Raw genomic sequence first — 26,445 nt, 5'->3', positions numbered from 1 at the left:
AGATAAGAGCCCATTGAGGCTCTGATACAGCAAAATCCATTTACTATGACACAGAATATGTGGGGGAATGTCTGTTCCGTAGAGGTTGAGATTCATGACAAAAGAAAGGAAGCAGTTGGTGGCGGCTCCTAGACAGGCTATGAAGGTTCCCCAGCCATGCGCAGAGCACAGAACAGTGGACCAAGAACTTGCACACACAGCGCTGGCTCACCAAAGTCAGAGGGGTGCCCTGACTAGGGGCAGGCCCACATGTTCCAAGAGTGGAGATTTCTCTCTAAAAGGCATGGCGGTATCCCCCATTGCACCACCAGTGCTGTGGCTTGCGGGGGTTCTGTGTGCTCTGTAGGAATGGGGGACCGTTATGATGTCCAGTCGCAGTAGGTACGGTGCTGTTCCCGGGAGCACCAGGGGCCTTAGACACAGGTAGGCCCCCAGGGGTCTGAGGGCGGTTGCCGATACAGAGGGCTGCCATCATAGACACGATGATGTTCTCATCTGTGCTTGCATCAGGTGGGCCCCCGGTATGCTGACATAAAGCAGGAATTCCAGGTCTTCCAGTCGTGGGAGTGATGTTGTTCCCCGCCTTCACACCACTTACCTGCTGGGCAGGTGGGCCCCGGGTGCCTGGCGGGAAGGTAGAACTAGAAGTGCATCGAAGCACTGAGATCTCGGTGCTGCTTCTTGCAACTAAAAGTGAGGTCGTGTGGCCAGGCAAGGCCCTGGTGCTCTGTAAGAGGGAAACACGCACGAGCTTGGACACACAGACCTTTGTGGTGGTGGCGTTTCCACATGGAGAAGTGCTGTGGCTTGGGGGGGGTCCTTCCCCGGATTTTGTTCTTCCTGGTGATCCTTGGGGACACGTACTGGCAGTGGGCGCACCAGCGCCTCCAACAGGGGGAATGGTGGTGTTTCCCATCACAGTACCGCCTGTGATTTGGGCAGGTGGGCCCCTGGTGCCTGGATGGAAAGTGGCACGAGAAGCATGTCCCAATACTGGGACAGTACTTGCCCTTCCTATAGCAGCAGCTGGACTTCCATGCGATGGATTGGAGGCTATCTGACCAAGAGGACGAGCCGAAGGGGTGCTGGATGTCACCTTCAGTCCAGCTCCAACGTTGAATGCTCCTGATGCCTGTGAGGGAATGGACCCTGGTGTGGACACATTAAGCCCATCCATGGGGATTGCAGGTCCCGCCAACATCTGTGTGTCTGTAGTGGTATCCGGGCGTGGTGAGCCACTCGGGACTGCAGGTCCCACAAAGGTCTGAGGGCCTGTGGTGTTAGGTTTTACTGGTGAGCCACTGGGGACTGCAGGCCCCACGACGGTCTGTGGGCCTGTCGTGGTACCCGTAACTGGTGAGCTACCGTTCCCAGTGCTAGGGATCCCAGTGGGACCTCCAAAGCCAGTCGTGGTAGCACGAGGAGTGTGGAGAATACCTGGCTGGTTACCAAAGGCCGTCTGCTTGTTGACAGTGGTGCCAAAAGGAGAGCCCGCAAACCCCGATTGCGTTGTGGTCCCTCCGGGTGGCTGAGTTATAGGAGTGGCCAGGCCGACAGCCTGTGTTGGGGCAACTGTTTTTCCTAACAGGGAGGAATTGTTAGGCTGTTGCCCATTGTGACCTCCAATTGTGGGCTGAGAGGCGATTCCTGGGTTGGGATGCATCGGAACGGGGGTCTGTATGCTGGCCGACTTTTGAGGGAAACTGGTAGAGCCGTGGGCCAAGGCAGTGCTGCTGGTAGGTGGTGTGTTGCCAGAACCGGGACGTGCCTTGTAAAATGACAAGTGGTTCTTCTGGGACCCAGGGGGGGAGTGAAAGATGACAGCCCGGGAGGGAGATGTGGTATCCATGGCATCGGGGTCAGAGTGAGGGGCGATTCCTGGGTTAGGATGCATCGAAACGGAGGCCTGTATGACGGCTGACTTTTGAGGTAAAGTGGTAGAGCCATGGGCCAAGGCAGTGCTGCTACTGGGTGGTGTGTTGCCAGAAGCAGGAAGCGCCTTGTAAAGTGGCAAGCGGTTCTTCTGGGACCCAGGGGGGGTGTGGAAGATGACAGCCCGGGAGGGAGATGTGGTATCCATGGCATCGGGGTCAGAGTGAGGGTTGAGGTTTGCAGAGGTGCTGCCCACTGGAGTGGTGGTGGCTCCAGAACTCAGGTTGGGCAAGCCAGTGGCGATAGGAGCACCGGGAAGAAAAGCTGTTGGCTGCCTCCCAGCGAGAGTCCCATGTGTGGGCTGAGGGGTGATGTGGAGGCTGAAGAGTTGATCAGGAAGTGGGGTGGGGCCGGGGGCCATCGACGCAGGTAGACTGGCGGAGGCTGCAACTTTCGCAGGGCATCTGCGCTTCATACTGCGATGGCCCCGGGAACACGGAGGACAGCTCATGCTGGAGTGTGGGGGCGCGCGGACGATGACAGCCCGGGAAGGAGACGTAGTGTCCATGTCCACGACAGCAGGATTTGAAATAGGCTTGGAGGTCAAAGTAGATGACTTTGCTGCGATGGTAGAAGAAGTCGGTTTAGAGGTGCCAGGCCGGACTGCAACGACAGAGCTCCCTGTGGAGCGGCCTGGAAGAGGGGTCGTTAGGAAAAGAGGGGGAGAGTCTACACACATAGGGGTTGGGGATTCTTTTGCGCAGGAGGGTGGGTGTAAGGAGGTTGAGGTGCTCGAAGGTGTGGGGCGGTCAGAGGTCGGTGCTGTAGCCCTGCCTGGAGGAAGAGGACCTCCGCGAAGGGGAGTTTCCCTAATGGGGCTGGAAGTAAGGGCAGGAAGAGCATCAGCAGGAAGAGCAAGGGGAGGAGATTTCGGGACTCCGGGTCCTGTTTCCCGAGCACCAGGCTGTGTTGGGGAAGCCGGCGGGACAGAGAGGGTCGGGGGCCTGGCAGAAGGGTCAGCCGAGGCGGTGGGAGGAGCAGGGACTTGGGCAGCGGGAGCGGCCGCGGGCGGGGAGCCTGCAGCCTCCGAGGCAAGTGGCGGGGAGCAAGGGGCAGGCCGAGCGGCCCAGCAGCCTGCCGCGATCTTGGTTCTGTCCTTCAAGAGCTTGTTCCTCGGACACTCGGTGTTCGGCAAGGTGCCCAGGTTCTTGTCAAGAGCAAGGCAAGGAAGCTTCGGGGGTGCGGGCAAGTCCCCTCGATCCCACAGCAGTGGCAGTGGTGGCGGCAGTGGCAGACAGAGAGGCATGGCTATTTTCCGCTTGTTCTGCCTGCTGCTGGCACGTGCTGGTGGCAGAGGGCTCCGCGGTGACACGCCCGACGGCTTCTGAGCCTGCGTGTCCCTCCTCGACCCGCCCCGCGTGCTCTGCACAGGCCGATGGTCTCCAGCCTCCGCCTCCTCGGTGCACGTCCCCTGCGGCAAGGGGCAGCTTGGGCTTGGGCCCGAGAGCACCGCCGCATCCCTGTCGGCCTTCGCGAGGGCATCTCCCACGGGACCACGTGAAGAGGTGGCAACACGGCCTTCAGAGGAGGACCTCGGAGCCCTCGGGGTGCTGTCCCACGAGCTCTCTCCGGAGGGCACGAGACGTCGGTCCAGAGTTGCAGGGCTGGCTTGCCGGAGGCTGGGAACGCCACTGGTGCCCGGGGGCTCGGATGTCCAGGGTGTCCCCCCACTGCTCCGGGGGCGGCCACTCCCACCAAGAGCCTCGGTCTGTTCTCCGGGGTGCTCTGGGACCTTGTCCTCCGTCCCCTGTGGGCTGCAAAGGGGGCGGGGAGGGGATGGTACCTGACTGGCAGCCTTGGCTCCCTGTGCAGGTAGTGAATGCAGGCGCCTGAACGCGCGCCCCAGAGCAGGGATCCTCCCAGTCCTCGAGGGCCGGCACCCCAGGGAACTGCGCGCAGACAGCCCCGGTTGGCCCGGAGGGTCCCTCCAGTTCAGCACGGGGAGGAGGCCCAGAGGGGGGCCCGCGGCCTGAGGGAGCGGGTACCGCCTCCTGGGCTCCCCGTGGCAGCGAGCCAGTAGGGGCCTGCGATCCCGGGGGAATGGCCTGCGCCCAGAGCAGGGGGCAGGGGCAGGCACGGCAGGGTGGTCGCGGCCAGGACGGGCGGTGTCACAGGCAGGGGTGCCCAGCGGGCGGCTGCGGCCGGGCAGGGGCCGGCGGCGGGGAGGGCGAAGACACCTGCCAAGGAGGTTGCCCATGCAGGGCTAGCTGTGCGCCCCAGAGTCGCGAGCTGGAGCCAGACCTGAGAGGGTCTCCGAGGCGCCTGGCTCCTCTGCAGGTGCAGCACACCTGGGCCGCTGAGCGCTGCGCCCGGCCATTGTGAGGTGTCCCTAGAACACCTGCGGGAGCCGCCACTCCGGGGCCCCTCCCCGGGCAGGCAGTGGGCGGGGCTTGGGGCCGCGCCCACCAGCAGCCCGAGGTGGGCGGGGCCGCCACCCGGGGCGGGGCGGGGCGGAGGCGGTTGAGCCCCAGCCTGGCAACCGCCAGCGTGGGGGAAGGGCGCGGCCTGGGACTGCAGGGGCCAGGCCCGGAGCACTCAGCCCCGAGGGTGTGCTTGGCCACCCTTCCCCGGGGAAGCCGAGGAAGGCGAGCTCAGGACCCCCCAAGGCCCAGAGGCGCTGACTGGCCTGCTTCCCCGAGGGCCTGCCCTGCAGCCCTGCTGCCCTGCAGCCAAGCCACCCTGCTCCCCTGCAGCCCTGCAGCCCTGCTGCCCTGCTGCCCGGCATCCAAGCCAACCAGCTGCCCTGCGGCCCTGCAGCCCTGACGTCCTGAGAGGCCTGCAGCCCTGACGCCCTGGGATGCTTGCCGCATTGCCGCCCTTTGCCCTGAAGCCAGGCGGCCCTGTGAGGCCTGCAGCCCTGATGCCCTGCGATGCCTGCAGCCCTGACGCCCTGGGAGGCTTGAAGGTTTGCAGCCCTTTGCCCTGAAGCAGGGTGGCCCTAGAGGCCTGCAGCCCTGATGCCCTGGGAAGCTTGCAGCCCTGCAGCCCTGCCGCTCTTCAGCCCTTCCGCCCTGCTGCCCTGCCTCCCTGCAGCCCTGCTGCTCTGGTAGGCCTTCAGCCCTGCCGCCCTGCTGCCTGGCTGTTCAGCGACCCTGAGAGGCGTGCAGCCCTGCCGCGATGCTTCCCTACCGCCTTGCCACCCTGCTGCCCTGCAGCCCTTCCACCATGCTTCTCTGCAGTCCTACTGCCCTGCTGCCCTGCAGCGCTGCCACCCTGCGAGGCCTACAGCCCGGTCACCAGTGTCACCTACGCGGCCTTTAAGGTTTCTGAGCAGACACTGGACCCTGACCTGACTGGCGCTGCCTCCTCCGGCCCCCTCTCACTTGCAGGTAAGTTCTTTTCTTTATAGGAATTTGGCAAAACCACACCTAGAATGGACAGCGCTCGTTGGGTCATAGAGACGGTAGTGGCATAGCCTGGGTTCGAACCCAGCCTGACTCTCCCAGAGCTTTTCCTCAGGAGTGTGTGTTACCATTTTCTTAAAATTGATTTTTATTTTTCGTATTTCTTAGGGTACTTAGCACGGAGCTATACTTAATACGAGCTCAAGCACTGCCCAATATTAGGTCTTCTTTTGTTCAATTGATAAATGGATCAGAGACCACACTGAGCTCTGGTCTTACAAGACAGAGGTCATAGACCAGCAGTCGTCAGCATAGCATCATGCCACATTTGTAATTCAGCCTTGCAGCTCCAATTTGGTCTTTGGTCTTCCTTGCAGGATCCAAATGTGTAAGATTCTATGTAAAAATTTCATGTAAATCTCTAAAGATTATATTGTAGATAAATTGTAATCTACCTGAAAGGGATGCACCAGAGGATTATTGCATATGGATTCGAGGCTGGTTTCTCTGGCCTCTAGGACTATGTCTAGTAAGGCATCTCATTCATGTCTAGAGAGCAAATACATCATTTATTGGAAGTTAATGGTGGAGCAATGTAATGAATGGATTAAAGTAAGATCCTTATCCGTCATTATGAGTAGGCCAGCCAGGTTCGCCCTTCACCTCACATTGTTGGCACCCACATGCAATTCTTATGCCCAAGAGAGGACACATACTCTTGGGCCTCTGGCAAGGGAAACATGTTTTATTGCCTAGGAGGTGGAAGCTTCAGCATGACGAGGAAGAGTTTGAAAATCCTCAAACACGGGGCTTTACCTAGTTTGAATCTTGTTTCTTTGGCTTACATCATTGAAGTGTTTTCTCTCTCACGGGGCTGATGTTGCATTTTAGGAATATGACATACAGAAGTTTCAGAACCAAGAATCCTACCGACCAGTAAAAAACATATATGTACATTTTTAAATGTCATATATTTATCTTTTATACTTAGAATAGCATTGGACATAATTCATATGTACAAAGTTAGTTTTAGCGTTCTGTTGAAGAGATTCCTTTTAGGCATGTTAGAGCAAATTCGGACTTCCATCCCCAACACATTTTGAGGTTGGTTTCAACCAGACTCACGTTCTGTTGGAAAAAAGGAGAAACGTTAGAAGCCCTTTCTAACCTCTCTAGGAGAGAAATGATTTACAGCTATGACATTTAGCCATAATTCTTTGATATCATTTGGGAAGAGTTCAATAAGGAACAGTTTCTTGATTTTGTTTGAACAAAAATAGCAAGCTTGTACAAATTTTGGGCAAAGATTTCTTATAGGAACTCTGAAAAAGGTGGTCATGTCAGACGTATGTGAAAACAATAAATTACAGTCATATTAGTTCCATCTCCCCTTTTTTTTTTTTCTCAAGGAGGGAAATTTAAACATATAAGAGTTAGTATTTCAGGACAATAAAGGAAATTTGGACAAGGATATCCCAGAAAAATCTACCTCCTCATTTTTCTTGCCAAATGAGACGGGAGGGACAGGGTGCTTTTTTGAAATAAAGACCATGCTCTTATTTGTCCTTGTAAATCAAAATAATAGTAGGTGACAAGTGGTTACTCTGAGATAATTTGGCTTGGCGGGAGCAAACATGTTGAGACAGAATTCGTCAAGGCAAAATATTGTTTTAAAAATGATTAATTTCATCATTAATTAAAATATTTTAATAATAACAGCAATTTATCGTTGCCAGGAAGATTACCTCTCGTCTGACAGTTTATACAGCGCAATCTCTGATTACAGCAAATGAAGCCATAGGCGGGCAGCCTTGATGGGATCTGTGGTAGTGGCAGTGAGCCATAGCTAACCAGCTGTGTTTGACCACTCATCCCCTGTTCCCTTGTCTTCCTCACCAACAACCCATTGTAATTCATACAGAGTTAATATGGAGGGCAGACTGAATGATCCATGGAGCTCGTTAAATGAACTTTTATTCCCTAAAATACCTTTTGTCCCCTTGTTTACAGCCCACCTCTTCTCTCTTCTCTTTATTATAACCAAGGCTCAGCAGAAGCAAACTGGCTTTGTGCAGCTCCTTCTTAGGTGGTCTTTTCTTGGTCATTTTATCACTCCTACATTTCACTTTTTCACTTTTTCACTTTCATTTCACTATAAATGTATCAAAACCTTTCTGTAGTGGATGACTTCCCCAGTCTCTTGGCATTGATTGCTTTCATTTTGGAATTTCTATGCTTTGTTAAATATGGTGTCAAAAGGAACAGAAAGTAAATATGTTTTTCTGGTCTGCCATCTTGAACTGAAAATACCTGTTGAATTTAGCACTCAGTATTCCCATGGGGGTGGAGGGAACAACCTCAGAATTCACAGATGTAACATTCAAGACTTCAACTTTTCTTGAGAAATCACTAAGGATTTAGCATGTAGTAATTTCTCCCCCCCCCCTTTTTTAAAAGGTTTTATTTATTCATTATGAGAGACATAGAGAGGCAGAGACACAGGCAGAGGGAGGAGAAGCAGGCTCCATGCAAGGAGCCCAATGTGGGACTTGATCCTGGGAATCTGGGATCACGCCCTGAGCCAAAGCCAAACGCTCAACTGCTGAGCCACCCAGTTGTCCCAGGATGTAGTAATTTCTAATGGGAAAATAATACCTATTTTCATGATAACATGAGATGATGAACATGAAAATCCTTTGTAAAGTTTAAAGCTCTATAAAACTGTTTTTTATTATTTTTTGCTATTTCATTGTGCCTGAACCTGGTTTCTGACATTGCTTATGTGAGAAAATGCCTTCTCGTTTTACCGTTTCAAAAAATAGACCGTAGTTTTCAGTAGCTCAATGAAAATGACATTGTTCTTCAAGGTTAGGGGTAAAGACACAAATGTTCCTTGACACGTATCACTTCATAATATTTTCAGCAACTAAGTTACTCACGTATTCCTCCTTCCAGGTTTGTTGAGGACCTACCACCAGCCAGAGGCTTTATATTAGGTGTTGGAAATATTTTCCAGGTTTTAAGTATTTTAGGCTCTTTGGGCCATGTGCAGTTTCTGTAGCTTCTTCTCCTTCTCCAACAACTTCTCAAAATTTAAGAACCATTATTATCTCGTAGATCCTACAAGAACAGGCTGAGAACCCAGTTTGACCAGGGGACCGTTATTTGCTAACCCCTGCCCTACACCTTCACTGAGTAGAAGGCACATCTTTTTTTCTTATTATTATTTATTTATTCATGAGAGACACAGAGAGAGAGGCAGAGACATAGGCAGAGGGAGCAGCAGGCTCCCAGCAGGTAGCCTGATGTGAGACTTGATCCCAGGACCCCGGGATCACAACCTGAGCCAAAGGCAGATGCTCAACATCTGAGCCACTGAGGTGTCCCAGAAGGTCATCTTTAGAAATTCACTTCTTTAAACCAGTCATCGGTTTTCCTGATCTTGTCTTTACTCCCCTTCAGTCTCTGATAACATGGCATCCCGAGAGCTTCTGTTAAAACATAGTTCAAACCGTATCACTTAAATGTCTTTAGTTGCTCACTCAAGGCAAAAACCAAAGTCCTCAAAATGCCCCTACAGCCCTAGGCCTCCCAACTTCCTTTCTGAGTTCATTTCCTTCTTCTCTACACTTTGCTCACTGTGGCCTCCGCACACTGAGATTCTTTCTGTTCCTTGACTATTCCAGGTACGTTCTTGCCTCTCTGCGGGTAACATTCAGTCCGCAGATATGTACATTGCTGACCTGCCCATCCTGGTGGGACAATTATAGTGTTTATCAAGTTTTTATATTAGTAGACTCAGTTTTTGTGATACAATATTATAGAAAGGATTAAATTATACTCCATTTTTTCATGGCATATGATTTCGTTTGGAAAATCTTTGAAATCTCTAAAACCTGGAGGCCAGGAATCAACATAGTAAATTATAAGAGAATCCGTAGCTCCTTGAACTTTTGGTAGTAACTCCTGAGAGCAAAGGAAAATAGTCACAGGAATTGTCAGTTGTTATTTGGAGCTTTAATTTCAGAAGTCCTAGATTCATACATTGGGAAGGGACCTCAGAAATGTGGATGGAGGGTCTGAGAAGACCTTTTGTTCCTGAACAGTGAGGATGACTCTTTAATGATTTATAGTTTTTCTGGAAGTTGCCTGAGGTAACTCTATTTCATTTGGCAAAACAGTGGCTGGTCTTTCCTCTAAATTAGAGGTCAAGATGTAATAATTCTTGCAAAATTTCTCCAATTATTTCAATTTATTCCAAAAACTCTTTGATCTTACCAACCTCTTTTACTTGAAATACCTCAAAATATTTGTAGTTCAGACTTGGTGTTGTAGCTCTCTGAAAGCTTGACCCAAGTACTATATCTTGCTGGGCTTTCAAAAGCTTCAGGGAACTCCAAAGTATTAAACCACTGAATGTCATGTGGTCCTGGGTATTTAGAGCTGCTCTATTACTTATCAGCCATGTGACTTTGAGCAAGTGGTGAAACTTCTCTAAAGCCTTAGCTTCCTCATCTGTAAAGTCAGGAAGTTAGCACCAATGTGTATAATACTATTATGAAAATTAGGTGAAGTAGGTGTGCAGTGACTGTGGTAAGCATTTAGTAATAGAAACAGCAACTTGTTCTCTGTTCCTTAGGATGGTCTTACAAGTATAATCAATCAAACTGACACCTTTGTGAGATGATAAGGTCCTTGGATAGCGAAAAACCAATTTCCAGCTGATTAATTCTTTTTTCCATAATTCTGCTTTGGGATTAAGAGAGAAGAGATTTGGAAAGAATCTCCAGGAATCTCCACAGTCCTCTAGAACGTGTCTGCCTTTGGTCGGGTGTGCCGTGTATTGGGAGGATGTGGATTAAGAATCCTGCAATCCTGGTGTAACTCTGATACTGGTGAGTTATCTCCAGCTAGCATTAATTATTCTATTTTAAATGTATAGCTTTGCTTTGCTTTCCTTTCTTTTTCTTTTTCTTCTCTTTCTCCTCTCTTTTTGATAGTCTACCTTTTTCTTTTGTTTTGGGGTTTTTTCTTTGTTTGTTTGTTTTTCTCTAGAGCTTAGTAAATAAAGTATGGATTTACATATCTGAATGGATTCATTCAAATTCTTACCCTGCCCTTGGCCAGCAGTTATTCAACCTTTCTGTAGATCAGTATACTCATTTGAAATATAGAATGTTAAAACATCTAATAAAACACGTGAAGTACTAGCATATTATAATAATAGTTATTGCCTTTATCCACAAATATTGCAATGCTCAAAATATGAATGTTCCAAAATCATTCAGTGACCTCAAGGCAATCTTGTGATATTTTCTCTGTGCTCCTCAGTATTCTTCTTTAAATTCTTTTCTTCTTTATCTCCTTTATGTCTCTCTCTCTATATCTCTCTCTCCCTATCTTTCATCATACCTTCTTCTTTCTCCATATTCCCCCAATCATCTGCTTTGAAGATCTCCTCTATGAAGACTTTCCTGATTCTATAGGCAAGATTTAATCTGAGTGCCCTCTCTTTATTCTCCCCTACTATTCAGTGGATACCTTTATCTTGAGACTTATTTTAATGAAAATTTCTATTTATACATGTCTTTGAAACACAAACTGCAAACTATTTGATAGTAACTATCATGGCCATTGTGGGCACATCTTAAATGTGTGTCATATTAATTTTTGCGTGTCATCTGCCCTCTCCTCACATCTTTCCTCTTCCTTTCCTCCCTTACCTTGTCTTGTTGTTTTTCTACTTTCCTTTTGGGTTTTCTATCCCTGCATACTCTTTCCCATTGCATCTGTCATTCTTGTTTTATTTTCTTTCTGACTCCACTATGATGGCCAAACAAAATCATCTTTAGTACTCCTGTGGTCTCCACTTTCCTTGCCCTCTGCACTGCTATCCACAAGTTCTTAGAAAATATTCTTGGATGTCTTCTTCACTTCCTATCATATGCATTTACTTCATGACCATTTCAGAACATTTGAAAGGTAGTTGGGAATTTATTTTTAAAAGATAACTTTAATTAGTTTTCTTTTACTGCAGACATAAGACTTTTTTTCCTGTTTGACTATGCTTAAATCTAGGAGTACTCTAACTCACTGATCCTCCTTACCCTCATATCCAGGCAAAAGAACCTGCAAAATCTTAGTCCTTTTTAATACTTGAATTTGTCAAAACGTAAGAGAAATAATTTTGCCCAAGCTTACCAGAGAATAGAGATGCCACAGGTAGAGATTTAGTCCAACTTTATACTGGACTCCAAATTGAATTGGGTGCTAAGTAACCATTAACTCACTTGAATATGCCAGGAGAGGGAGACCTTGGAACAAATTGACAGGTTAATCCTAGAGAAGCAGCTTCATCATTTCCCCATGTAGCTGATAAACCTCATTCAATTAACTTAAATAACATGAATGATGGATTTCCCTCTGTATATAAATTGAGAGTTTTCTAAAGGGGTTTTTCCCCTTGAAATAACTCCTGACTACTATCTCTCTTAGTCACTGCAACAGGAAAGGATGAATAAGCAACATATTTTCTCAGTAGCAGTGGAGCTATTTTCCTGGTATTCTACAAAATCTCAGAATTATTAATCGAAAAGATAGATCTGCCAGTATCTGATTTTCTTATCTTTTGTCAATGTAAACTATCCAATCTGTGAAGGTCTCAGTTTCCTCACCTGGGATATGATGTGGATAAACTGGCTAATATTCAAGACCGTTCCAATTTTAATATTCCCTGGATATGAGAGCTAAGCCAAACACAATGACTTGTTTAATAATTAAACTGGTCCTGTCAGAGATCAAACATTCATATCCATATATATTGCGGTGCATTGACTTTTTACAGTACCCAAAGTAACACAATACCTTCACACAGAATTAAGGCCACTGTGGTATGGTTTTAGGATTTTCTGTTTTCTTAGACAGGGAATGTAGATCCATGGGTTTCTTTCTCTGCCTTTTGAGTAATACAGGCCTTTCCTTATCTCTTGAATCTTAAAAGATGGGTAGGATTTTGCCAAGTGGAGGTTAGGTGGGGCATTCCATGTGTAAGGGGCAATGTGAGCAAAGGCAGAGGGAAGAATGGATTTGGAGATTTTACATGAGAGAAGCATTTCACCATCTCTCTCCTGCAGAACATTGGTTTTAAATGATATTAACACATTTCTGAGGCAAAAACATTTGGGAAAAGCTGTATACCAAATATCCCTTTATAAGATTCAACTTACACGTTGTTGCAGTATAGACTCAGAAGTTTTGAATGAAAGAATTGATTTAACTTTGTTTAATTCAGTTTTACTCAAATTTGCTTTACAACTGAACCTGTTTCTCAGAGCAAAGCCCCAATCAACTAAGAGAACTGTGTTTTGTGGAAGGCCAATTTGAGAAATGCTGAGACAGAACATAGGGTATTTCTGTGCTGGGATGGCCATGTAATTTCTCCTCTCATAATGCTTCACCATTTAATCCCCTAACATTTATCACTTTGCAAGAATAAAAGCCTTGGGCTTTTATTTGACTCATTGTGCCCCTAAAGAAGCTCAGGAATTCTGGTGGCTTCATCTCTCATGTGGTTACTGAGAGCTCTGAAGTATGTTTCATGGTTCTGGGCACTGACTACTCATTTCCTTTTGATTCCTTTCCTCTTGATTCCTTTCCTCTGACTTCAAACTTCTCATGAATGTGAGCTAATTGTTTTCTTAACCTGTAATGTCAAAACCAGCTACCTCTCAGGTGCACAGTCTTATGGTTATAAGATGCAGTATTAAGTAAGGTGACATGTGTACAAACGTAGCTCAGGGACTGACACATAGCACATGCTCGATAAAACTCTATTTCCTTTCTTTGTTCAAAAGTGTCCAAACACTGCCAAACTTCTTAGAGTCATCTAATTTATCTAGCTCATCCAACCATCCAAAGTTTATCTTTTTTCTTACCCATATTTCCCCTTATTTCCAATAGTGACATTCTATTCCATGGCGAGCACATTCTAAATTATTACTAGATTCATATCTTGGCTATTCCTTGACTCTAGTTTTCCTCATTCAACTGACAGCCTCATTATCCTAATGGATTTTTTAAAGGTATAAATAGAAACAATAAGCACTGACTGCACTGATCATAAGTGAATTTTTACATCTTTATACACCCAAGTATTTGACACCAGATCAGGTATTTCTAGCACCCTAAAAATGCCCTGTCACCTCTTCCCACTCTATATTCCTCAGAAGCCACCCCTATACTGACCTCTATCACCACACACCATCTAATGGAAATACACAGCATGCATTCTCTTGTGTCTGCTATCACGGCACATATCAAGTATATCAGTGGTTTGTTTCTTTTATAGTGTATCCCTAATTACTTAAAACCGAACATACAGTATCAAGGCACCACTGATTTCCAAGTATTATTACACTGATCTACACCTTCGGAGACATTTCACAGTCTCTGTCTTTCTACTTACTTCCTCCTCTGTCTAATCCTCTTTCACATAACCAACTTCTCCCAGTCTTGCTGCCACTATTCCCCAATCCACACCACTGCCCTGATTAGCCAGGTTCACTCCTTGGTTTCATAACCATCTGTTCTCGTTCCTGACACTACTTTTCCCTGCCTTCAAGGCTCTTTGTTCTCCTTCCTACATATCTGTTTAAGACTCATCTCAGACCCTACTTCTTCTCTATGTCAGTGCTTTTTTGGAATTCTTCTCTAATAACCTCCCATAGCAAATGTAATCTGTGCCCCTGATCTGGTAATTAATTACCCACTATTCCTATCGATTAGTGTTTGCTTTCCATACATGTTACTATTGTTCACAAAAGCGGATTTTAATGACCTGAACCAAAAACAATGTCATTTTCTTTTTCAGTGCAAGGATCTATGATACTAAATTAAATTAAGCTGCTTTTCCCTCACTTGTCATTTGCCCTCAGCGCTTGTCAAACATAAAGCACAAATAAAACTTATTGGTAAGTAGATTTTCCAGTCCTTGGTTCTGGTTTCTAGGTTGAAGCTGTACTTCTGCAGTGCTAATGGCTACTCTTGTTATTGTCACACAACTCGGGAATTAGCTAAATCATTACAAATTGAGAAACAGAGAAGATATTATAGGAAAACCAGGTGGATATCCCAAGCTTAGACCCAGAGGAGAGGTGTTCTGTGAGTCAATGGGACTCATACTTAAAGATTTGCTCTTCCAATTTTCCATTGTTACTAAGATAGGAATATGCAAATATATTATTAATATTTAACAGTATTGGAAAGAGAGGCAGGGAGGGAGAATGTGCTTTGAAGGTTTTGTGGAACTTATGAACAATTATGATTGGATGGAGAAAAAGAGGAAACAAGAGCAACAGCCCACAAATGAGCTCAGAGAAAGAGAGAAGAGCTCATCTGGTGGAAGAGCAAGTAGAGAGGGTTGCCCTACAGAATTTCAGAAAACCTCCACAACCTGAGCAGTGTTGGCAGAAGGCAAATTAAAGGGTCTTGGGAAATGCTGCAAAATCCTCCCACAGAGAAAGTTGTTACAGTATTCATCGTCTAGCTCCTCCTGACATGCAGACATTTATTAGGGTGAAGTCAAGTTTTTGTTGTGTGGATTTCTTATTTGGGCAATTGGGTCAACTCAAAAAAGGCCAACTTAGACTACCAGAGTAAACAAGAAGAAAAATAAAAAGAACAACTCACTCATCAGTTATTTTTCCCCAATATATGTAGCCTCCCTGATAACACATTAGCTACTTCCTACTGATAACACAGAAACTAGATAAAACAGTCAAGTAAACAAGTCCCTATAGAAATTGAATTAATACAGAAAGTTTTAAAAAAGGCCAAAAACACTTTAAACATAAAACTTTAAATTTCATTCCCAGGAAAAATTGAGGTGATAGTTCAATAATGAAATAAGATCAGGTAAGAGCTGAGAGAGTTTAGCTAAGCTGGATCAAGTAAGAGAACATCTGTTTGCAGGCATCAGAATATTAGAGAAAAGCAAAAGACATATGGGCCAAATTCAGGAGAGAAGGGAAACACAGGCACAAGCTTGATATTTGTGACAGCTTTTCTCCTGGGCATTCACGGATTCAAAACTACAGCCTAGGGGCTGAGAAGCCAAGTAGTTGAAAAGACAGCAAGCACTGAAGCCCAATGGCAAGAGCTGAAGCAAAAAGCAATGGCTAAGACACTGACAAGCAGGGATAACAATGAGGTTCAAATCCCAACAAGGAAAAGGGTACTGGGGAACAGGGGGGAATCAGACTTTTAAGTGGTAATCCCAGGGGCCACACCCTAAATAGATCTCCTAAATAGATCAGCCTTCACAAAGATAGAAGCCAGCTTTGAATGAGCTCAAACTAAGAATGGACTAAGGTTATCAGTCTCTGTAAAAGCTCTGCCATAAGCAAAAAATAAAATAAAATAAAATAAAATAAAATAAAATAAAATAAAATAAAATAAAATAAAATAAAATAAAAAAGTAAAAGTTAATCTACTCAAGGAAAACAGAACTGGAATGTAAGTATCTCTATAGTTTTCTAAAATTAAGCCCAGTATTCAATAATATAAAATATTATTGTATATTTATATGGTATATAATATATATATACACACACATATATTCCTTGACATTCCAGGAAAAAAACAAAATGATCAAAAACTAAGGAAAAATAGAAACCTCACACAGCATGGTGAGATCTTGGACATTCTGGATATATATGATTTTTTTAAAGTTTTTATTTAAATGCCAGTTAGTTAACATACAGTGTCATATTAGTTTCAGGTGTAGAATTTAATGATTCGTGACTTACATACAATATCCGGTGCTCATCACAGCAAGTGCACTCCTCAATCCCCATCCTCTATTCAACTCATCCCCCACCTACCTCCCCTCCAGTAACCCTCAGTTTGTTCACTGTAGTTAAAGAGTCTTTCTTGATTTCCCTTTTTCCCACCCTAAGTTTATTTGTTTTTCTTCTTAAATTCTACATATGAGTGAAAACATGGTATTTCTCTCTCTGACTGACATATCTCACTTGGCATAACACTCTAGCTCCGTCTACATTGTCGCAAATGGCAAGATTTCATTCTTTTGGATGGCTGAGTAATATTCCATTTTATATATATATATACCACATCTTCTTCACCCATTCATCAGTTGGTGGACATTTGGGCTCTTTTCATAATTTGGCTATTGATAATGCTGCTATAAAATATAATCTTCTCTCTGTTGTTCAGCTTGTGCCTTTGACTTTGGATTGTTTATTTGAGATTTTTCTTGCTTCTTTTTTTTTTTTTCTTTTTTTTTTTTTCTTGCTTCTTGAGGTAGGCCTGTATTGCTATATACTTTCCTCTTTTTACTGCTTTTGCTATATCCCAAAGATTCAGACTATCATGTTTTCATTTTCATTGTTTCCATGTATTTTTAAATTTCTTCTTTGATTTTCAAGTTGACCCATTCCTTGTTTAGTAACATGTTGTTTAACCTCTATGTATTTGTGGTACTTCCAGATTTTTTCATATGGTTGACTTTGAGTTTCATAGCATTGTGGTCAGAAAATAAGCATGGTGCAATCTCAGTCTTTGTGACCTAGTATGTGGTCTATTCTGGAGAATGACTCATGTGCACCTGAAAAGAACATGTATTCTGCTGCTTTAGGATGGAATGTTCTGAATATATCTGTTAAGCCCATCTAGTCCAGTCTGTCATTCAAAGTCATTGTTTCCTTGTTGATTTTCTGCTCAGATGATCTGGCCATTGATATAAGTGGGGTGTAAAAGTCCTCTACTGTTATTGTACTATTATCAATGAATTCCTTTATGTTGTCATCGTTTTATATATTCGGATACTTCCATGTTGGGGGCATAAATATTTACAATTGTTGGATATTCTTGTTAGATAGTCCCCTTTATTATGAGATAGTGCCTTTCTTCATTTCTTGTTACAGTCTTAGGTTTAAAATCTAGTTTGTCTAAGTATTGCTACTCTGGCTTTCTTTTGATGTCCATTTGCATGATAAATGTTTCTCCATCCTCTCACTTTCAGTCTTCAAGTGTCTTTGGGTCTAACATGAGTCCATTGTAGACAGCATAGAGATGGGTCTTGGTTTTCATCTCTTCTGACACCCTATGTCTTTTGATTGGAGCATTCTGTCCATTTACATTCAGAGTTATCGATAGATACGTATTCAGTGCCATTTTATTACTTGTTTGGTCATTGTTTCTGCGGATTTTCTCTGTTCTTTTTCCGTCTTTATCACTTTTGTTTTTTCCCCTCCACTCAAAGAGTACCCTTTACTATGTCTTGCTAGGCTAGTTCAGTGGTCACAAATTCCTTTAGTTTCTGTTTGTTCTGAATTCTGAATCATAGCCTTGCTGGATACAATATTCTTGGCTGCATATTTTTCCCATTCAACCTGTTGAATATATATATCATGCCACTCCTTTCTGGCTTGCCAAGTTTCTGTTGAGAGATCTACACCTAGCCATATAGGTCTTTCCCATAAGTCAGGGACTTCTTTTGTCTTGCTGCTTTAAGAATTTTACTTTATTGCTATATTTTGCAAATTCAATTATAATACATCTTGGCATTGGCCTCCTTTTGTTGATTTTGATGGGAGTTCTCTGTGTCTCCTGGGTCTGGATGTCTGTTGGTGCCTGTTTCTTTCCCCAGGTTAGAGAAGTTTTCATCTATAATCTCCTCAAATTTTCTGCCCCCTTTTTCCTCTCTTCATCTGAGACTCCTGTGATATGAATGTTATTATGTCTGATGGAGTCACTGAGTTCTTTAAGTCTATTTTCATGGTCCATAATCTTCTCTCTGTTGTTCAGCTTCAGTATTTTCCATTATTTTATCTTCTATATCTCTTATTTGTTCCTCTGCTTCTTCCATCCTTGTGGGCATTACAAATCCAGTCAATTTCAAATATCAGTTATTGCATTTTTCATTTCTGATTGTTTTTTAGCTCTTTTATCTCTATGGTAAGGGCCTCCCTAAAGTCTTCCTTTCTTTTCTCAAGCCCAGTGAGTATCCTTATGGTTGTTGCTTTAAATTCTCCATCAAGCATATTACTTATATCTACTTTTATTAGCTCTCTGTCAGTGACCTTAACTTGTTTCTTTCTCTTGGGATTAATTCCTTTGTCTTGGCATTTTGTCTAAGTCTTTATCTTCTTCTGTGCATTAGAAAAGCCTCTCGTGTTTCCTGTTCCTGAGAGTAATGCCTTTATGAAGAAGTCATACAGTGTCCAGGGATTGGTGCTTCAGGAAGTATCTCTGGTGTGTGCTGCATTCACTCTACTGCTGTTTTGGCTGCTGTAGGCTTCAGGCCAGTCATCTTTAGAGGTTCTCCTTGCCTGTAGTGGACAGTGTTTGGTCTTGGCCAGAGTGTGGCAAGTTTTAACGAGATGTGCTCTGATCTGCTTGTTAAATGAGACTTGATGTTACTTCCACTAGAACTGAAGCCTTATAGAACTTGCTGGTCTGGACTTGTGGTATGTGTGGGGGCTTCTGTTGGTTTTGGGGGGAAGGGTCCCACTGTGCTGGTCCTTAAGCACACTTGCCCAAGAAAAGCAGTATCAGCAAGATGCAGGAGGGCAGGACTTGGTGTAAACAGGTTAGGCACCCAGTGTTAGTGCTGTGCTGTTTACTGAAGCTGGTTTATGCTGAGGGCCAGGTGTTGGGAAGAGGTGGGAGAATGTGCCTAGAGGTTCCTTTGTCCCTGGAAAAGCACCTCTGCAAATGCTACCCCTCACAGACACAGTCCAAGAATAGTGAATGGTGTCTCTCTTGTGAACCTTAGGCATGCCTCAGATCACATCATCTGCCCCAGTGTTGTTTGTCTGCCTTCTCTCCAGGAGTAGGGCACTGCCCTGGGGGCTCTATCCCAGCTAAGCACACTGACCTTTAAAACTACAGTCTTTGGGGGCAGCCTTGGGTGGCTCAGTGGTTTAGCTCCACCTTTGGCTCAAGGTGTGATCCTGGATCCTGGGATCGAGTCCCACATCAGGCTCCATGCATGGAGCCTGCTTCTCCCTCTGCCTGTGTCTCTGTCTCTCTGTCTCTGTCTCTCTCTGTCTCTCTCTCCCTGTGTCTCTCGTAAGTACATAAAATCTTTAAAAAATAAAATAGAATAAAACTAAAGTCTTTGAGAACTGCTAGTTGTGAAAACTCATGAAAATCAGCCCCTCTTACTACCTACCTAGCCAATAGTTTCAAGGAAGTGATCTCCATGTGCTTTCCCTGTGTTCTTCTCTGTCTTACCTTTTTCTATGAGTAGAGCTCCATCCTGTCTCTGCAGTACTCACAATCCATTTTTCCCCCAAACCACATCTCCACACTTCCTATCTCCTTCCATGTGGCCTCTCTTCTCCCTCTAGTTGTGCTGGTTGTTCTGTCAGTACTCAGGTTGATTTTGTGGAAATTCAGAATGATTTGATAGTTATCTAGTTGTCCTCTAGGGATGACATGAGCATAGGGTCCTCCTACTATGCCACCATCTTAGCTTCCCTTCTGCAAATCTGGATATATATGATTTAATAAAGGAAATGGCTCATAAGCATATGAAAAGATGCTACACATATGTCATCAGCAAAGTTTAAATTAAAACAGTAATGAGATACCACTACACACCTAATCAAATGGCTAAGATCCAAAAAGTAAAATACCAAAGCTGGTGAAGGTGTAGAATATCAGGAATACACATTTATGGCTACAGGGAATGCAAAATATTACAGCTACTTTGAAAGATGTTTGGCAGTTTTTTTTTTTTTAATCAAACTAAACATACTCTCACCATATGATCTAGTAATCATACTCCTTGGAATTTACCCAAAGAAGTTGGAAAGTAATGTCCATATAAAAATCTACATGTGGGTGTTTATAGCAGCTCTTTTCTTAATTGCTAAAGCTTGGAATCAACCAAGATGTTTGTCAATAGGTGAATGGATAAACAAACTATGGTATAGCACACAAAGAAATAGGATTCAACAATACAAAGAAAAATTATTAAGCCATGAAAAGATATCAAAGAAAAAAGTGAAAAAAAGCCATCTGCAAAGGCTGTCTTATATGATTCCAATTACATGAAGTTCAGGGAAAGGTAAAACTAGAGATAGTAAAAAGATTAGTGGTTACCAGAAGTCGGGGGGGGGGGGGAATTAATAAATGCAGAATCGGGGGGGTGGGGACTTTAGGACAGTAAAACTACCGTGTAGGATATTATGGTAGATACATGTCATTACATATTTGTGAAAACCTGTATAATGTACAAAACAATGAATGAACTCTAAACTATGGACTTCAGTTAATAATAATGTATTGATATTGGCTCATTAACTGTAACAAATGTATTGCCCTAATGTTATATGTTAATAACGGGGGAAACTAGATAGAGTGGTGAGGGGATATATGAGGACTCTGTACTTTCTGCTTAATCTTTCCATAAACAAAAAAAAAAAAACAGTTAAAAAATAGACTATAATTTAACATTTTTGCTAGACTTGCATGCAAAACTTGCACACAAATATAGCCATAGAAGCAGTATTTCTAATTATCAAAAAGTGGAAATAACCCAAATGTCCATTACCTGATGAATGGAATAGTAAAACATGATATATCCATACTGATGGAATATTATTCAGCCATAAAAAGAAATGAAGTAGTGATATATGCTACAGCATAAATGAACCTTGAAAATATGCTATAAAAGAAGCTAGTCACAAAAGCCTACATATTAAATGTATAAACGTATAATGTATGGAATAAGAAAATCTGCAGATATAGAGAGTGTATCAGTGATTGTCTAGAATTGGGAGAAATGGGGAGTGAGTGACTGTTAATAGGTTTCATTCTCTTTTGGAGGAGGAGGTGATTTAAAATGTTGTCAGATTGACTGTGGCAATAGATGCATAGCACATTAAATTGTACATTTTGAATGGTACGGAAAGTAAATTATATCTCAATGAAACTATTATTTAAAAACTATGATTAATGTATTCAAGAAAACCCATGGGCAACATATACAATTTAAGCAAAATTATCTATGTAAAGCAACCAAAGGAAAATTCTAGAATTAAAAAAGCAATAGTTGAAATGAAGCACTCAGTTGATTGGTTTAATATTACATTAGTCAAACATAAGAAAGGACTATTAAAGTCAAGAAAAAAAATAACCAGACTAAAATTTGGAGGATAAAATAGAGAAAATAAGTACTTAAGACATATAGAGTATATAAAAAATACTGTGATTTACCAGGCCCAAATTAGGGGGGTAGGGCAGGGACATGCAACCTACCTGAATCATAGGGACTTCTCCTAAGGAAGAAACTAGGTTCTAATGCCAGAAGTAGAGGAATAAATTACAAAGAAAGCAAAATGACACAAAACAATGGTTAAACTATAATCTAGATACTCTAGTAAATATGATAGACCCCATGGGGTTGCAATCTAGCACAAACAGTAAGAAAATGTGACACCCTATACCCAAATGGCATAGGGTGCTCGATATTATTACAGAAAAATGTCCTGGGGAGGAAGTTTATTTAATTTTTAATTGTTTAAAGTCCATATATAAGCACTACCATGTAGTATTTGTCTTTCTTTAACTGGCATCTTTCACTTAGCATAATGCCCTCCAGTTTGATACATGTTGTTGCAAATGATAGGATTTCCTTTTTTTCTCAGGTTGAAAAATATTACATTGTATATTGTATTTCTTTATCCTTTCATCTGTGGATGGACACCTTGGTTGTTTCCATACCTCAGCTGTTGTGAATAATGATGCAATGAACATAGGAGTATAGATAGCTCTTCAAGTAATAATTATGTTTCCTTTGAATATGCAGTAGACCTTGAACAGTGCAGGGGTTAGGGGACCCCAATGCTCTGTGCAGTCAAAAATCCATGTATAACTTCAACTCCCCCCAAATTTAACTGTTAATAACCTTACTGATAACCTAAACAGTCAATTAATATATAGCTTGTAGGTTATATGGATTATATACTGTATTCTTAAAACAAAGTAAGCTAGAGAAAAGAAAATTCCATTAGGAAAATCATAAGAAAGAGAAACTACACTTATAGTATGGTACTGTAAAATATTCACATATAAGTGGACCTGAACAGTTCAAACCTGTGGTTTTTCAGGGGTCAGCTAGCTGTATACCCAGAAGCAGGAGGAAGACTGTAGGACACAAACTGACCATTAAAATATATTGTAGGAATAGAAAACTTTGAATACCTAGAAAGGGAGATTATGGGGATTTTGAAAGGACCATTGTTCAAGGTTATATATAGTTTAAATTATGACATTTCAGTAAGCCTGTGTATGAAGACTTGCTTATTTTTCTGGATTTGAATAGACTGCAAAGGAGCCTTGCTAAGTTTTTGATCAACAGCAACAACAACAACAAAAAGAGTAGAAATATTTTTTCTTTCATTATGAAACTGGAGGAAAGGCAAGGTTTATAAGCAGTATGAAGGCCCACTAGAATTTTCCCTCATGATAGTGCTAATTCAGGAGAAGAGTCTAAGGCCATAGAACAATTTTGAAAGCAAAATAAGGCTGCTGAGTCTTCACCCAGTGTACAAGATTAAGTTTTAATGGCATATGATGAAGTGGCTATGACACAGCTGGAAGACCTGGTTGAGTTGTTGAAAATGGCTCTCAAAGGAATTGGACAGTGGACATAGAAAAAGAACAAGGTAAATCCAAAAGAGTAAAAGGACAAAATTAATAAACAGAAAAGCCAAAATGGAGAAGAAAAGCTGTAACCTTGACAAATAAAACCAAACACTTGTTTCTTTAAAAGACCATTAAAATAAGCAATATTTGGCAAATATGATAGAGATGTGATTAGCCATAAAGCAGAGATTTTCTTTTTTTAATTACAAAAGAGTACCATGCTAACTTTATACCAACACATTTGAAAATCTAGATAGGAGCACCTGGGTGGCTCAGTGGTTGAGCATCTGCCTTCGGCTCAGGTCATGATCCCAGGGTCCTGGGATCAAGTCCTGCATCAGGCTCCCCACAGGGAACCTGCTTTTCCCTCTGCCTATGTATCTACCTCTCTTTCTGTGTCTCTCATGAATAAATAAATAAAATATTTTTAAAAAAAGAAAATCTAGACAAAGTGGATGACTATTGAATAAATTATATGAAGCCAATATTGACTTATATTTTGAGTAGAAAATACAAACAGCTTTATGAAATTAGAAACCATAATCAAAGATGTACACCTTAGAAAGACATTGGTTGCTTTCCAATTCATAAAAAAAAAAAGAAATAAAAGAAAGCTAACAATCCTAATACAAAAATCAGACATGGAAAATATACCAAATAAGTAAAAGTTTACTAGAGTTTACTAGAGTACCTTTCTTTTCAGCTTTTAGGTTCTAATTAATGTCAGCAAATGAATTCCAGTGACATATTGAAAAAAAGTCATTGTAATCAAGTATGATTTATGATTTCAAGTATAATCAAACCATAAAGCAGATTTGTAAAACTAAAATAATAGTTGGAAGGGAGAGAGAAATGTCCATATCCAAAATCAAAATACACTCCAAAGTTTTAAAAATCTAATAAGCTGTAACAGTACGTCAATATATATATCATTGAGCCAGAAGAGGAACCCAGGCATCTATGAGAAATAAAATATAGAAGAAATAAAATACAGGCTGTTCTTACTTGTGGAACTGCTAAGATGATCATGCAAGCTGATCTGTTTAAAGTGATCTTAATGATCAATAAGAAAAATATGACTGTTCCATGACCTTAAAAGTTTTCTGACAAATCTGAAAATCTCTTCCTGTCGGTTATAAAGGTATAGACAAATTTAAAAGATGGTAAACCTTATATTCAGTGAACATACTGTAATTAGAACATTAGAAATACTTAGAATTAACAGTTTATTTCACTGGAAAAATCTCATGATGCTTCCAGTTTTCAGTCCAGCATGTGAAGAGCTTAGAAGTCACAACTCTGTCCTAACAAGTAAAAAGCTGAACAAACTGAAAAATCAACAATTCCTCTTAGATTCATTAGAAGAGTGGGATCACAGGGCAAATCATTGTCCACAAAATTGGAGAGGCAAACAGGCAGATACAGAGAATGACAACATACTGGAGCGGAAACCCAAGAGCAGAAATCTGCATGGAAACCAGGACAGAGGTATAAAACTTGAATTATATTTGGCAAATTGCTAGAGGCTTATTGTAAAAAAAAATAAATAAATAAGTCTGTGAGTTAAAAATTCCAGGGTAGCCCCCGTACTTTCGAGTTTCCCTTCTTGGACCTCTACCAGATTGTCATTTTGAAGATCAGAGAAAAATCTCCTTAGGGTTCCTGCAGGGAGAAGAGAAAAGGCACAAGTTGGAAATACACAAAAGCATGTAGTCACACTTATGGCCTGTTCTTAAGAAACCTCTTGGGGTATTGTCAGATACTAACTGACCTGGAGGAAGGAAAATGCCCAACTCCAGCCCTGTCCAGCCATTCTGTCCCTATCAACAGGTGGGAGTAAAACCTGAGAGGCATTTGTGAAGTGTATAGCTCAGGGGCACAAGCTCACTGCAAGACTGAAATCTAGTGGTAGGACTCTAGAATGCTTCCACTCCCACACCACAACATCACGTCACTAAGGGCTTACTTTCTGCAGTTAATTTCATCCAGTACTTCAAATCTGGATTTAAATAAAGATTTTATTTATTTATTCATGAGAGACATTGAGAGAGAGGCAGAGAAATAAGCAGAGGGAGAAAGAAGGAGGCTCCCTCCGGGGAGCCTGATGTGGTTCTCTACCGCAGGACCCTGGGATCATGCCTTGAGCTGAAGGCAAATGCTCTATCACTGAGCCACCCAGGTGTCCCTGGATTTTTTAAAGGATGGAAAGTTGAGGCTTCCCTCGAGTCAACGCAGGATGAAGCCCATCCTGCTGCAGGGCCAAGAACGATCCATTATGCAGATTAAGTACAACCGCGAGGGAGAGCTCCTCTTCACGGTGGCCAAGGACCCTATTGTCAATGTGTGGTACTCCGTGAATGGTGAGAGGCTGGGCACTTACATGGGCCATAGTGGAGCTGTGTGGTGTGTAGATGCTGACTGGGACACCAAACATGTCCTTAACCGGCTCAGCTGATAATAGCTGTCGTCTCTGGGACTGTGAAACAGGGAAGCAGCTGGCTTTACTCAAGACCAATTCAGCTGTCAGGACGTGTGGCTTTGATTTTGGGGGCAACATCATCATGTTCTCCACGGACAAACAGATGGGCTACCAGTGCTTTGTGAGCTTCTTTGACCTGCGGGATCCAAGCCAAATTGATAACAATGAGCCCTACATTAAGATCCCTTGCAACAACTCCAAGATCACTAGTGCTGTTTGGGGACCCCTGGGGGAGTGCATCATCGCGGGTCATGAAGACAGAGAGCTCAACCAGTATAGCGCCAAGTCTGGAGAAGTACTGGTGAATGTTAAGGAGCACTCCCAGCAGATCAATGATATCCAGTTATCCAGGGACATGACCATGTTTGTCACTGCTTCCAAGGACAACACAGCTAAGCTCTTTGACTCCAAAACTCTTGAAGACCAGAAGACTTTCTGGACAGAACATCTAGTCAACTCAGCTGCCCTCTCTCCCAACTATGACCATGTGGTGCTGGGTGGTGGTCAGGAAGCCATGGATGTAACCACCACCTCTACCAGGATTGGCAAGTTTGAAGCCAGATTCTTCCACTTGACCTTTGAAGAAGAGTTTGGAAGAGTCAAGGGTCACCTCGGACCCATCAACAGCGTTGCCTTCCATCCCAATGGCAAGAGCTATAGCAGCGGTGGTGAAGGTGGTTATGTCCACATCCACTAGTTCACCCACAGTACTTTGAATTTGAGTTTGAGGCTTAAGAAGCTTGGATCTCCATCAGGACCAGGGGAATTTTCTGGGCCAGGGCTCACAAAGTTTTGGACTCTAAGAAATAAATTAGTTTGGAAATAAAAAAAGAAAGAAAGAAAGAAAGAAAATTGAATCATGTAAAATGCTTAATTGACACCACAAATGGCAGGAAAAGAGTGACAAACAAAAATAGGAAAAAGAATAAGAGCGACAAATACAAAACAGTAACAAATATGTTAGATATTAATTAGAAATTAATCCAATTATATAAATAACCACTTTAAATTGCA

The 26,445-nt window shown here is 43.0% G+C and overlaps 1 protein-coding gene, 1 long non-coding RNA gene and 1 pseudogene across 3 annotated transcripts in view; 2 read left to right on the top strand and 1 right to left on the bottom strand.

Moving 5' to 3' along the window:
- Positions 1-274: 274 nt before the first annotated feature.
- LOC112643507 (nuclear pore-associated protein 1-like) lies at positions 275-4,129 on the bottom strand. The gene has a single exon (XM_025421486.3). The coding sequence runs from the start codon at positions 4,127-4,129 to the stop codon at positions 275-277; it is 3,855 nt and encodes a 1,284-aa protein (XP_025277271.3).
- A 348-nt stretch (positions 4,130-4,477) lies between these two features.
- The window catches only part of LOC112644674 (uncharacterized), a 32,741-nt gene continuing 10,773 nt past the window's right edge, over positions 4,478-26,445 (top strand). The window contains exons 1-3 of one of the 2 annotated variants that reach the window (XR_003126634.3): positions 4,478-5,261; positions 10,039-10,171; positions 14,146-14,245. This is a non-coding gene — a long non-coding RNA (uncharacterized LOC112644674). The remainder of the gene's footprint in view (positions 5,262-10,038; positions 10,172-14,145; positions 14,246-26,445) is intronic. The other variant, XR_003126633.3, reaches the window with a different exon arrangement.
- LOC112644672 (eukaryotic translation initiation factor 3 subunit I-like) lies at positions 25,158-26,198 on the top strand (annotated as a pseudogene).

This window comes from Canis lupus, chromosome 1 (genome assembly GCF_003254725.2).
Source record: "Canis lupus dingo isolate Sandy chromosome 1, ASM325472v2, whole genome shotgun sequence".
Classification (NCBI taxonomy): domain Eukaryota; kingdom Metazoa; phylum Chordata; class Mammalia; order Carnivora; family Canidae; genus Canis; species Canis lupus.
Note: the sequence above shows the minus strand (reverse complement) of the source record. Positions and strands in the feature narration are given on the sequence as shown.

Coding starts and splice junctions, on each gene's coding strand:
- LOC112643507 (XM_025421486.3), bottom strand. CDS start 4,129: ATGGGCAACCTCCTTGGCAGGTGTCTTCGCCCTCCCCGCCGCCGGCCC.